At 40.9% G+C, this 14,863-nt stretch overlaps 1 protein-coding gene across 7 annotated transcripts in view; it reads right to left on the minus strand.

Moving 5' to 3' along the window:
* Ubap2 (ubiquitin associated protein 2) overlaps nt 1-14,863 on the minus strand; it is a 90,328-nt gene that overhangs the window by 59,616 nt on the left and 15,849 nt on the right. For 4 of the 7 annotated variants that reach the window (XM_042270998.2, XM_006985945.4, XM_076563477.1 and 1 more), the window contains one exon: nt 9,662-9,801. In XM_042270998.2, the coding sequence (XP_042126932.2) occupies nt 9,662-9,760 (99 nt within the window). In that variant the 5' untranslated portion in view covers nt 9,761-9,801. Of the gene's footprint in view, nt 1-3,132; nt 3,170-9,661; nt 9,802-14,863 lie in introns of all 7 variants that reach the window. The other 3 variants (XM_016004532.3, XM_042270996.2, XM_076563478.1) reach the window with 1 other exon arrangement.

The following is a 14,863-nucleotide window of genomic DNA, read 5'->3' on the forward strand; positions in this document are numbered from 1 at the left end:
TATGTAGTAAATTCCAAAACAGTCAGAGCTTCCTAGAAAAACCCTGTCTCAAAGACAAAAGTATCCCAAAAATACACCCTTCAAATGTGCATAGCATTTTGAGAATAACAAGTAAACAGGGTAGGGCTAACAATGATCTGGTAAACAATTACCAGTTTTTCCTATCTTTAGAAATTACAAAATCACAAACAACAACTGATAGACAGGATCCTGTAAGTAATCTCCAGTCTGCTATCATGCCAGACCCAACTACACTCTTTGTTAATGGCTCAGATCTTAAGGTATACAGTAGAAAACACTTTCATCATTAGGCACTGAGTGAGCTCTTGAACACCTAACAATGTAGCAACAGAAACCTGGACTATAATAAGGAAGCAAGGTACAGGGAGCTGTGTTTTTCTTTCATTTAGTTTATTCTGTGTGTATGTGTCTGTCTGTCTGGGTGTCAGAATCCCACAGCACACATGTGGAACTCAGAGGACTTGTGGGATTCAGTTCTCGTCTTCCACTATTCAGGAAGTCATAATTTATTTACGACAATAAAATTCAGGTGTTCAGGCTGGACATCAAGTGTCTCTACCCAATGAGCCATCTCACTGACCTGAAATACTTCTGGTATTTAATACCTAAAGACTGGCAAAGTGACTCTACACGTGCAAAGACTGGAATCCAAGAAAGCACAGCCCACACTGGTGATATGCAAAAGCCCGTGAGATAATGAAGTGAAAAGGAAAACAGACAGGATGATGACTGGAGTTGAGACTGACAGGGTAGGATTGGAGAGATGGATGGATCAGTGAAGTACTTGTTGCACAAGCATGAAGACTTGAGTTCAAATCTCAGCACTTACCCTTTGTGTATGTGTTTTGAGACAGTGCAGCATTGGCTGTCCTGGAACTTGCTCTGTAGACCACCAGGCTGGCCTCAAACTCAGAGATCCACCTGCCTCTGCCTCCTGAATGATGGGTATGCGCCACCTCTACCCAGCTAACTTACCCATTTTTAAGGGGGAGAGCTAAAGGTGTTTATGGAATATTTAATATATGGAAATTGCCCTGAAGGAGGCCAAAAGAGAAGAGACAAATAGGTATTAAAAGAGCTAAAAGAACCTGAGGTGGGAATTTGATCCCCACTACCACCCAAACCAGAGATGAGCATGGTAGGACATGCTTGGAATCCCACCACTCAGGAAGTAGACCAAGTGGAATCAGGAGCTCAAGGCCAGCCTCTGCTACAGACAGAATTCAAGACCAATCTATCGTGGATAAAGCACTGTCTCAAGGCTGGCAGTGGTGGTTCATTCCTTTAATCCCAGCACTCGGGAGGCAGAAGCAGGCGGATCTCTGTTGAGTTTGAGCTCAAGGACAGCCAGGACTACACAGAGAAACCTTTTGTCTCAAAAGGAAAAAAAAAAAAAGGCACTGTCTCAAAAATAAATAAATCTAGGGGCTGAAGAGATGATTCAGTGATTAAGAACACTTGTTTTGCACGCCTTTAATCCCAGCACTCGGGAGGCAGAGGCAGGTGGATCTTTTTGAGTTCGAGGCCAGCCTGGTCTACAGAGTGAGATCCAGGAAAGGCGCAAAACTATAGAGAAACCCTGTCTCGAAAAACATAAAACAAAACAAAACAAAACAACAACAAAAAAAAACAAAAAACCCACTTGTTTTTCTTGTAAAAAGGACCCAGGTTCAGTTCCCAGAACCAACATTCACAACTGTAACTCCAGTTCCACGGGATTGGACTCCCTCTTCTGGCCTCCACAGGCACTGCATAAACATGTAACAATGACATTCATGCAGGCAAAACACTAATGTTCAAATAAAATAATCTTAGAAAAAGAGAGAGGAGCAACAAAGTTAACATGGCATTGAAGAACACACCTTTAATCCCAGCACTTGAGAGGCAAAGGCAGATGGATCTCTGTGAGGTCAAGCCAGCCAGAGCTGTATAAAGAAACCCTGACTCAAAAAACCACATTTTTAAATATATGTATATATGTATGTGTATGTATGCGCGCGCACACACACACACATATAGCATGGAGTGGGATGCACTGGTTTGAGAGTTTTCAAAGAGAAAACACTTCATGGGGTAATGTCAAAATGTCATAGTGCAAAGGAGCTGGAGACATCTCAGCAGTTCAGAGCACTTGCTGTTCTTTCAGAGGACCGGAGTTCAGTTCCCAGCACCCACATCAGACAGCTTACAACCATCTGTCACTGCAGCAGAGGATTAGACATCCACCTCTGGCCATCCTCCAAGGTTGCCTGCCCACACTCAATATGCACATACCCACATATAGACATACAGACAAACATACCCGTATTTTAAAATGATAAAAATAAATGTTTTGGTTTTTTTTGTTTTGTTTTGTTTAATTTCAGATCCAACAATACAAATAACAAAGCCAGGAACTGTGGGTGTTATCTTTCTGAAGGTGTGTTTGAAAGAGTCTGAGTAAATTAAATTAGCAACAACTGTTGGCTCTACAGACAATGTTAGTTTGTGTTGTGAACCAAGGGCTAGGCAAAAACCCAACCGCTGGCTATGCCTCCAAGCCCAAGGCAGCAACATTTAAGCCTGAATATTCCTTAAGAAATGTCCACTGCCTGTAATTACACACAATTTATAACAACATTTTATTTCTTGACCCTATAAAAATAACACATAAAATATTAATTTTAAAAAGGCATCTGCATCAACAAGCATGGCCTAAGATTTTCAGCAAAATAATTACCAAAGGTCTCATACAAGCTAAGCACCATCTCATACATTTCTAACTATAAAGACACTCCTCCTTGTCTTACTCACATAAGTATCAACTACTGATCTACTGAGAAGATTCGGCCTTTTACAAACATTCTTTACATTTGTCTGTGAAATCACTGCTTTAACTCTGAACAGAGTGCAGACTAGACGACTTCTGAAAGCACAGGTGACAGGCTTAGCTGTTCATAAGCACAGTATTACAACAGCAATGCTATACAACAACAGTCTCAGTAAAGTGCTAACTTGTGTTACCTTATAAAATACTTTATAAACCTTAATCAATACGATACTTTACTCAATAAACAGTTCAATTATTTAAAAAACAAAGCACCAAACATAAGAGTATAATAGGGAAGTTACCAGGCTGAGCTCAAGAAGTGTCAAGAGGTCTGTACAGCTTAGGGAAAAAAGAGGAAAAAGCAGGGTCAACTAATAATTCCAACTTAAAACAACTTTAGTGCACCCTCCCCACCAGTTTGTAATTCCAGTTCCAGGGTATTCCAACGCCCTCTTCTGGCCTCCAAGGGCACCAGGCACACAAGTGGTGCGATGATGTATATATATGCAAGTAAGACAACCATATACATATATAATCTTTAATTTGTAAGTAAACCATACTGAAGATTCCCTAGTGAACCCATTTCTTTAGTTGGACTGTTTTCCAGAAATCTTTGAATAACTTATTGAAGTAAGGGTATCTTTTTGGTTTAGAATTTTTGTTTTATCTGGGGACAGAGGCTGAGACAAGGTCTTTACAGCCCATGCAGCCAGAAAATCAGTATGTAAACTAGACTCGCCTGGAACTCACAACGATCCTCCCACATCATCCTAGTATTACAATAAAAGATCCAGTTGGCTTTTTTTTTGACTACTTTAAAATTTCTTTTAGACATTTACCTATTTATTCTTTGTGTCTGTGTATGTGCCCATTCACACACATGTACATATGCAGAAGTTAGAGGACAGACTGCCAGAGTCACCCCCCCCCCACCTTTTTTTTTTTTCCTGGAGCTGAGGACCGAACCCAGGGCCTTGCACTTGCCTGCGCTCTACACTGAGCTAATCCCCAATCCCAGAGTCAGCTCTCTCTATTCATCATGTGGGCCCTAAAAACCCAACTCAGCTCATCAAGCTGGGCAACAAATAGCTTTATTACTGAGCCCCTGTTTTATTTCTTTTAACCGCCGTCACAGATGAGCATGGGGACTCATGGTGGTAATATTAGCACTAAGGGGCAGAGGCAGAGGGATATGAGTTGTACGCTTAGGAACAGTCTTCTCTAAATAACTGTCCCAACTGTTACTCAACAGTAACAGAAAAAAATCTGTAGGCATGTTACTTTACCTAATTATTATTATTTAAATACGAAACATAAATACATATTTTCTTAAACAGAAACCACGTTTTCTATAATATTTGATATAATTTTATTTTCTACTTGTTTGTTATTTTGTTGTTTTTTTGAGATAGGGTCTCTCTATGTAGCCCTGGAAGTCCTGAAACTTGGTATGTATATATGTAGACCAGGCTGATCTCTAACTTGCCAAGATTTGCCTGCCTATGCCTCCTGTGTGGCTGAGATTAACCTCCTGTGTGCTGAGATTAAAGGCACACACCACCACACCCTGCCATCTTATTTTTAAATTATTTATTGTGTGTGTGAATGTGTGTATGCACATCCCCCCACAGCACCCATGTGGACAGAGAACAATCTGCAGGAGTAGATCCCTTCTTCAATCATTTGAGACCCAGGATCAAATTCAGGTTGTCAGTCGTAGCAAGGACCTTTATTGGCAGAGCCTTCTCACCAACCCTGATTTCTAAATTATAATCCTCTGCCTTAGTCTGCCTAGTGCTGGGATTATAGGCATGGCCCATCATGTCCACCTCAAATTTCAAACAATAATTTTATAATTTATGTGGGATATACAATAAAAATTACCACCTCCTGATAGCAACTTTACAATCATTCTGTAAAGAATTAATATTCTATTTTGTATTTTAAAACCCCAGTTGGCCTCTCTAAGACACTGGAGGAATACTCACTACTTTAATCAACTGGAAAAGCTAATCAATAGTAAAACAGAACAAACCTAGACCCTATGATATTATAATATCTCATCCAGTTCACATATAGTTAACCCATCACATACAGTTCAGAAGCAGAGCATTTGCCTAATATATTCAAGATTCTGAGTTTGATGCCTAGCACTGAAAACAGGAAAAATAATACATCACATTTACTTATACCAAAAATAGAGAATTAATTCTAATCATAAAGAAGTATCACACAAACTTAAGTTAGAAGACAATGTAAAATATAATTATCCTATACTCTTTAATATGTCAATGACAAGAAACTGCAGAACAAGCCTACCCTACTAATGGCAGACTTGAAATTCCAGCTACCCAGGAGGCTGCAGGAAGGGAGGCTGAGAGGAATAGCATGTGCTGAACATAATGGAGTTGGTATGGAGAAGAGGAGGACAAAAAGAGACATCGACTAAAGAGAACTGATGCCTAAATAATATTTAACTAAAAAGGAAAACAAGCACTCCAGAAATTGTATCTAATTAACACAGATATAGACCCCCAAGACCCAAACTCAGGTTTACACAAATTCAAAACAGCTCTTTCTGCACTTAACTTGAACAGAAAAGCCCCTACGACTGGATGTTTAGTGGGCAATTAGTATCCTAACCAATATTCTCTATTGCCACTTTAAGGTAATTTTGAGGAGCTATTTTTACATTGGAATTGACATATAATTTAACAATCATCTTCTCTTCTCTCTCTGGGGTCTCATGTAGCCCAGGCTGGCTTCAAACACACTACAGCCCAAGATAACACTGAATGAACTTCTGATCGTCCTGCCTCCACTTCCTGAGTGCTGGGGTTACGGGCTTGTTCCCCTATGCCCAGTTTTCATGGTGCTAAAGACTGACCCAGGGCTTCATGCAGGCTAGGCAAGTACTTTACCATAATTAGGTGACATCCAAGTGTGTACTCATGTGTATATTGTGCTGGAACTTGAGACTGGCACTTCATGTATGTTAGTCAAATGTTCTACCATCAAGCAACATAATTTTTTAAAAAGCAGTGTCAGATATTAATTATCACAGGCATAGTGGTGCATGACTTTAATTCCAGCACTCAGGAGGCAGAGGCAGGTGGATTTCTGAGTTTGAGACCAGCCTGGTCTACAGAGTAAGTTCCAGGACAGCCAGAGCTACACAACAGATTCTGTCTCATAAACAAAAAAAAAGGAAAATTATCTCAGCTACATGTGAGGCTATGCCAAGAAGATGGCTTGAGGACAAATTTTTGAGGCGATCTTAGGGCAACATCTTAAGATTCCATTTTGGAGGTTTCTTTCCCCCTCATTTTTATTATTGTCATGATGAACATATGTGTGAGTGCAGGCTTCTGCACGCCATGGCATGGGTGTAGAAGTAGAGGAACTTTTGGGAGCTGGTTCTCTCACTTTACAACGTGTGTGTTGCTGGGCTCAAGGCTTGTATAGTGGGAGCTGACTAACTGAGCAATCTCACCATCCTCCAATACCTATCTTCTTTCTTGTTATAAAGGTGTGTGTACATACACGACGCACACAGGCAGAAGGGGAAAGCACACAGTGCACATGTGGAGGTCAGAGAAAACCTGTATGCAATCAATTCTGTCTCTCTACCTTTACACGGGTTCCAAACATCAGCCTTGTGGGGCAAGTCCTTTACCCACTGAGCCATCTTGTAGGCCCAAAATTCAATTTTAAAAACAACAGGAGGGCTGGAGAGATGGCTCAGTGGTTAAGAGCAATGGCAGCTATTCCAGAGGTTCTGAATTCAATTCCCAACAACCTCATAGTGGCTCACAGCCATCTATAATGGGATCTGACGCCCTCTTCTGGCATGTAGGCACACATGCAGATAGAGCACCATATACATATAATAAATAAATCTTTATTTAAAAAACAAACAAAAAATCCCAGAAAACAGGGCTGGAGAGATGGCTGGGTGGTTAAAAGCACTGACTGTTCCTCCAAAAGACCCAGGTTTGATTTCCAAAGAACACGTGGTAGCTCACAACTGTATGTTAATTGTGTATGTGGTATAGACATTCACACAGGCAAAATATCCATACATATAAATAAAATGTAAAAAAGAAAAAAGGAAGCTAAGACATGATGGTACAAATCTATAAAGCAAGCACTGGAGAGTAGGAGGAAGGCAGATCTTCAATTAGACAGCAGCCTGGATGATATAGCAAGCTGGACTAGCCTGAGTGAGCTATGACATCCTGTCTCAAAAAACTGAGATGGCTCCAATTAAGAACACTGGTTGCTCTTCCAGAGGACCTGGGTTCAATTTCCAACACCCACATGGTGGCTCACAACAATCTGTAACTCCATTTCCAGAGGATCCAACAGACACCCTATTCTGGCCTTCACAGGCGTGCATGCACACACACATACACACACACACACACACACACACACACACACACACACACACACACACACACACGGTGTGTAAAATGCAAAATACATACAGGCAAAATGCACATGCATGTTAACAAAAAATAAATATTTTAAAAAGCAAAGCAAACAAACAAAAACACCAAAGAGGAAATAGATCCTCCTCGCTGTTCAATCAGCAGCTTTTTCCTTTAGCTGACCTAAGCTATCCCCCAGAGGCTCCACAGAAAAGCTATCAGTGAATATCTTTTAGTGTAGTCCAAATCCCAGGGAAGCTGGGGCAGAAAAATCTAAAGTTTTGAGACCAGCAATGGTTACACAGAAAGTTCTGGGCCACCCTAGGCTACACAGCAAGACTCTGTTTTAAACCACTGAAAACAAAACATGATAAAAATAAAACCCTTTTGGAAGGAAAAAAACTAATTCCCTGCTCCAGACTTGCAAATGCTTGCAAGCCATACAGGGTACATCTGCATCACTAACATTCATTTGGCCTTGCTGGAATAATACTTAACTATGTAAATGTGTTACATTTGTTTATGCTGCATTTGTTTAGTTATGTGAAGATGTGTTGCTGTTTCACCTGGCCTGCCTAAGGCACCTGATGGGTCTAATAAAAAGCTGAATGGCCAACAGCTAGGCAGAGGAGGTATAGGCGAGGCTGTTGGGCAAAGAGAATAAGTAGAAGGAATCTAGGCTGGGAGAGGAGGGAAAAGAAGAGAGTGAGGGAGAGAGAGAGAAAGACACCAAGGGCCAGCCGGACACAGAAGAGGAAAAGTAAAACATACAGAATAAAAGAAAGGTAAGAAGCCCCAAAGCAAAACGTAGATGAAGAGAAACAGGTTAAATTAAGTTATAAGAGCTAGTGGGACAAGAATAAGGCTGAGCATTCATAACTAATAAGTCTGTGTCATGATTTGGGAGCTGGCTGGTGGCCCAAAAGAAAGCCTGCTAAACACACTGATTTAATTTCTTTTTATTTCTTTTTAAAGACTAACTTTATTATTATTATTATTATTATTATTATTATTATTATTATTATTATTAATCATCATCAGGACTTCACTTATGGTTATTCTAACCTATGTTTCTTCCATAATACAAGACAATTCATTTAATAAACTAAAAGATAGCCTAGCTACAACAGTTCTCCAACAACAGAGTCTCCTATGTTGTTCTGTTCTGGCTAGCCTGAACTTGCTGGTAGACCAGGCTGGCCTCAAACTCTGCCTGCCTCTGCCTCTGGTACTGAGATTAAAATTGTGCTACCACATTCAGCATGGCAATCTTTCTTGATCAAGTGTAAAGAATACTTATCAGAGTAAAAGAACATAGGGGTAAGCACTAACATAGCAAATATTTATCTGTTAACAACAGCAAAATACAAAGCTAATTTTAGACTCAATTTAACATAAGACTTATGTAAAAAAATTCTACTCTGTACCAAATATAACAGAACATTTCAGTATGAAATTCTACAAAACTCCTGAAAAGAGTAAGGGAGATAGTGGTAAAATATTTGCCTCATGCACAAAACCCTGTGTTCCAACCCCAATACCAAAAATAAAATAGAGTATCATCCAAGGCAGCCACAGTGGTCCAAGTCTGAAACCCCAGCACCTGGGAAGCTGAAGCAGAGAAATCATGAGTTCAAGGTCTGATTGGCTGACCTGTTAAGACCCAATCTCAAAAACAAAAAGAACAATAAAAATGTATCAAGCCATGGGCCTGAAATTAGAATGGACCAAATAAAATTCATTATTCACTAAGATACTGCTTCACAGCCAACCCTGACATCTGAGTTCCATCCCTGAACTCACACGGTAGGAGAGAACTGGCTCTTTCAAGCTGTCCTTGGAGCTCAAAAACCACAAGGAGGTATGTATGTATGTATGTATGTGCATGGACAAGTATGCACACACACAGTTAATAAATGTAAGGACAATAAATCATATGAAGGGGAAAAGGCACACTTTCTGTTACGAAGCTTGTCAACTGGATCCATACAGCACAGAGTATTAATAACTCTGGACCAGACACTGTGCTCAGTGCTGTACTGAACTGTCTCACCTTACTTGCAGGAATAACAAAGGAGCTGGGGGTGGGGTGCAGTACAGAGTGCTGGTCTAGAACACAAGGGCTCTGGGTTCAATTCCTAGTGCTATAAACTGGACCACGAGACAAGGAAGGGAGGAAAGTGCTGTAGCAGAGTTATAACAACTGGAATTCAGGATGAAACAGACGGTTCTCCTGGAACAACATTCAATTTCACCATGATCACCTCTTTCCTGCACTTACTACTTATTCACTTTGTAAACCCAATGTTAAACCCTGAGTTTCTAGAAAGGGCCTATTGAAGCAGTCCTTCTCCCTCAGTGTCTTTACTTCCACCCAAGAGAGCTCCACCAGACTCACCTGCACCACTTGTTTCTGGGGCTGTGCTGCGTGTGTTGTTGGCATCTGTGGTTTTTCCCGAGCACCTCGGCAACGATCATTGCTCACCGAAGTCATCATATACAGAATATACAAAATAATGTATGTACAAAATACAAAATCTGCAAAGAAAGAAAGCATTATAAGCAAAACTTCCAAATTATGGTTAAAACACACACACACATATCTAATTCAGGGGGGGAAAGACACACAAAATAAAACATAAAAAATGCTTCAGAATATTTTTTCAAAAAGAGATAAGTATGGTAGTGCATGTTTTTAATTCCAGCACTTGGGAGTCTGAGGCAGACAGATCTGACTGAGACCAGCCTGGTCTATGAGTAGCAAGTTCCAGGCCAGCCATGGCTACAGAGAGATTCTGTCTCGACTTAAAGAAGAAGGATAAAGAAGAAAGAAGAGAAGAGAAAAGAGGAGAAGAGAAAAGAGGGGCTAGAGAGATGACTCAGTGGTTAAGAGCACTGGCTGCTCTTCCAGATGTCATGAGTTCAATTCCCAACCAACCACATGGTGGCTCACAACCATATATAGTGGACTCTGATGCCCTCTTCTGGCATATATGCATACATGCTGTTAAAACTCTCATACACATAAAAATAAATAATTTTTTTTTATTTAAAACAAAGAAAAGGAAAGAAAAATTGGTCCAGAAGCATTCTAAATTATGCTTGTATAATTTTTGGTGGGTGGGAGACAGTTGAACACAGAGCTTCATAAATACTAAATGTCTACTCTACAACATAGCTACTTCATCAGCTACTTGTAAATCTTAAGTTAATTTTGCTCATGTAATCAAAAATGTTATGGCTGGGGTTGACAAGATGGCTCAGTGGCGAAAGGCACTTGCCACCAGACCTGACAACCTAGAATTCACTTCCCAGGACTCACAAAGTAGGAAAGAATTAACACTAACAGGCTGTCATCAGACCTCCATTTGTGCACCTTGACATTTGTGTGTGTGTGTGTGTGTGTGTGTGTGTGTGTGTGCGCGTGCGCACGTGCAGACACACACACACACACACACACACACACACACACACACACATACACAGTGAGAGAAAGTAAAAAAAAAAAAAACAAATGTAAATTCAATTTTATGTTAATGAAGACACAATGGCACATGCTTGTAATGCCAATACCTGGGACACTGGGACAAGATGATTAAGAGTTCCAGGGGCATAAAGAGATGCCTTAACAGTTAAGAACATTTGCTGGCTGGTGGTACACGCCTTTAATCCCAGCACTCGGGAGACAGAGGCAGGTGGATCTCTCTGAGTTTGAGGCCAGCCTGGTCTACAGAGAGAGTTCCAGGACAGGCTCCAAAGCTACAGAGAAACCTTGTCTTGAAAAAAATGAAAATAATTTAAAAAAAAAAAAAAAAAAAAAAGAACATTTGCTGTGCAATCATGAGGACTAGATTTTTATATCCCAGCATTCAAAACAAGCCAGAGCTCCAGGCAAGCCTTTAACACAAGCTCTAATCGAAGCAGCCTTAAACCCAGCACCCCTTAAACCATGCCTAGAACCATCTAAAGGCAGATTAAAGATATAGTAGCCCATGAATATAATCTTGGCACTAAGGTATAGGGAGAAGGATCAGAGGTTCAAGGTTATCCTCAGCTACATAGAACTCAAGGGAAGTCTGGGCTACCTGAGACCTTATCTCAAATTCTGGATAATTTTAATCTTTGGCCGGGCGGTGGTGGCGCACGCCTTTAATCCCAGCACTCGGGAGGCAGAGCCAGGCGGATCTCTGTGAGTTCGAGGACAGCCTGGGCTACCGAGTGAGTTCCAGGAAAAGGCGCAAAGCTACACAGAGAAACCCTGTCTCGAAAAACAAAAAAAAATTTAATCTTTGGCATAACCACCCCAGAGCATAAAGGGGAATAATTCAAATAGGCCAAAGCTAAGTAAGTTCCTACCCAAGTTTATCTACTGAAAATATCTCAAACAGAATGCAAGTACCCAGGATTATTTCCTAGCAGTTTTCCCTCTCCCTTGTCCCTGTTCCTCTGTCCTCTTCTCTGCGGTGTGGGGTTCCATTATGCTGCCCTGACTGACTGCAAAACCAACACTTTGCTTTAGTGCCTGGTATAACTGACAGACTCTCCAGGCCTCCTTTTATGTATGCACTGCTCTCCTTTGGATTCTTCAGGATCTACATTCAACTCATATTGTACTTTAGCTATTCTGTTTCCAGACTTGTCTTCATAATCTTAAGTGTTTATAAGACCAGAGGGCTGGGGATGCAGCTCAGCTGGTAGAGTGCTTGTCTAGCACGAACCCTGGGTTCAATCCCCAGTTCCCTGTAAAACTGGATATGGTGGCATACATATGTAATGGAGGCCTGGGGAGGAAAAGATAATCAGAAATTCAAGGTCATCCTCAGCTATATTGGGACCTCTAGGTATCCTTTAGAGCTGATTATCACAATTACAAGAAACTGTGATGGTTTGAATGAGAATGGTTCTCATAGAGTCATATGTTTAAATACTTGGTCTCCAGTCAGTGGAACTCTTTGGGAAGGATTCGGATGCGCCGCCTTATTAGAGGTGTGTCACTGGGGGTGGACACCTCGTGATCAGATGTGAGCTCTCGACTACTTCTCCAGCACCATGCCTGCTGCTTGTTGCCATGCTCCCTCCCCACCACGGTGATAATAAACTACCCCGGAAACTGTAAGCAAGTGCCAGTTAAATGCTTTCTTTTATAGAAGTTGCCTCGTTCATGGTCTTTTCACAGCAATAGAACAGTGACTGAGACACTACCCAAAACTCATTACACGACTTCAGACACTATAAATATGTGTTTCAAATGTATTCAACAGAAAAGGCCTAACATCTTCTGAAACAGACACCCTGATATTTACTTTCACAACAGGTCCTGTACTAACTGGGTATATTACGACACTGCTTTTTACATTATAACAGCAAATAACCAATTAACTAGAACATCTCACATACCCCAAAGGCTAGTTTAAACATTTTATCTTATTTCCAACTGTTTAAAGGCTAGTTTAAACATTTTATCTTATTTCCAACACACTCTACATCCTATTTTGAGCTTAACAACTTTGAGACTGCTAATTTGGTTACTTTGTTTTCATTATACAGAATGTTTGTTTTATCATAATTGTATTACTTTTAGAGCATCCTCTGAGTTTTTAAATTTTTATTTTACTCATGATTTTTGTGTGCTCACGCCCACTTGTGTGTCACAGCCAATGTGTGGAGGTCAGAGGACAACTTTTGAGAATCAGTTCTCTCCTCTACAGTAGGATCCAGGAACTGAACTCAGACCTCAGATTGTGTGGCAAGTGTTTTTACCCATGGAGCCATCTCAGAGACATCCTGTCATCTGAGTTTAAAAATCTCAGTAGGAAGTAGGGTAATCCCTGTACTTGGGAGGCAGAGGCAGGTGGAGCTCTCAGAGCTACACAAAACCCTGTGAAAGAAAAAAAAGGGAGGGAGGGAGGGAGGGAGAGGGAGAGGGAGAGGGAGAGGGAGAGGGAGAGGGAGAGGGAGAGGGAGAGGGAGAGAGAGAGAGAGAGAGAGAGAGAGAGAGAGAGAGAGAGAGAGAGAGAGAGAGAAAGAAAGAAAGAAAGAAAGAAAGAAAGAAAGAAAGAAAGAAAGAAAGAAAGAAAGAAAGAGACAAATTTTCTAACCCACAAAGCAATGTTAAATTATACAACATTTATATTGATTAAATGAAGCAATTCATTTTGTCAAGACTAGGGACTAACCTACGGCCTCATACATACAAGATAAGTAATCCATTTGTGAAAACAATGTAAGTATGTTTAATATAATAAAGAGCCTCTTCCTATAGAATGTCGACCAGTGAGAAAACTACAAGAACGTAATACACACCCTTACACTAAATTGCATGAACTTTGTGATTTACAAAAGACTTAAGTTTTATAGCCTATTACAACAAACATTATTTTGATGTTCTCAAAATACCTTAGTAATTAAAGGTACTTGCTATCATAGCTGACAACCCAAGTAAAATCCCAGGACCCATAGAATGGAAGGAAGAAAACTGGCACCTGCAAGCTGCCCTATCGCATTCCAACATGGCATGCACATACAATAAGTAAATGTTTTTTAAAGGTTTTTTTTTAATTGGGGGCTAGGGATGTAGCTCAGTAGGTAGAGTACTCAGCCAGCATGCATGAAACGCTGAATATTTCCCCAGCACTCCATTAATCTGGGCATACTGATGCACACCTGTAATTCTCCATTCAGGTGGAGATAGAAAACCACAAGTTTAAGGCCATCTTCTCCTACAAAGTAAGTCTGAGACCAGCCTGGGATACAGGAGACCCTGTTCCTCCTAAAAAGAGCAAGATTGTTGCAGAATATTTATTTACAGTGTAAAGATGTATCTCTACATAAGGCACCCTCTGACTGGTTTAATAAAAAGCTGAATGGCCAATAGCCAGGCAGAAGAGAATAGGCAGGACTTCCAGACAGAGAAAAGTCAGAGGGATGAATCAAAGGCACGAGGGAGACATGTACCAAGTCTGATGTGCCATGGTGAGGAAAAGTAAAAGCCACATGGCAGATGGGGCTGGAGAGATGGCTCAGCGGTTAAGAATACTGGCTGTTCTTCTAGAGGTCATGAGTTCAATTCCTAGCAACCACATGGTGGCTCACAACCATCTGTAATGATATCCTGCACCCTCTTCTGGCCTGCAGGCAGAACACTGTATACGTAATAAATTTTAAAAAAAAGCCACATGGCAGAATGTAGATTAATAAAAGCAGGTTAATTTGAGTTATAAGAGCTAGTTAGGGACAAGTCTAAGGTAAAGGCCAAGCTTTCATAATTAATAAGAAGTCTCCGTGTTGTTATTTGCTGCCTGGCACTCCAAAGATAGGCAGCCAAGAAAGCTCGCTGCACAAGCTGGCTCAGGAGGTGAGAGTGACTGCTGAGAAAGGCTGACAATCTAAGCTCACTAAGGGTGGAGGGAGAGAACCAATTCCCCAAAGCGACCCTCTGGAGTCCATGTGAGACCTAGCCCACAACAGTTAAATTTTAAATTAAAAAATTAGGGGCGGGAGAGATGGCTCAGAGGTTAAGAGCACTGACTGCTCTTCCAGAGGTCCTGAGTTCAATTCCCAGCAACCACATGGTGGCTCACAACCATCTGTAATGAGATCT

Source organism: Peromyscus maniculatus, chromosome 2 (genome assembly GCF_049852395.1).
Source record: "Peromyscus maniculatus bairdii isolate BWxNUB_F1_BW_parent chromosome 2, HU_Pman_BW_mat_3.1, whole genome shotgun sequence".
Classification (NCBI taxonomy): Eukaryota; Metazoa; Chordata; class Mammalia; order Rodentia; family Cricetidae; genus Peromyscus; species Peromyscus maniculatus.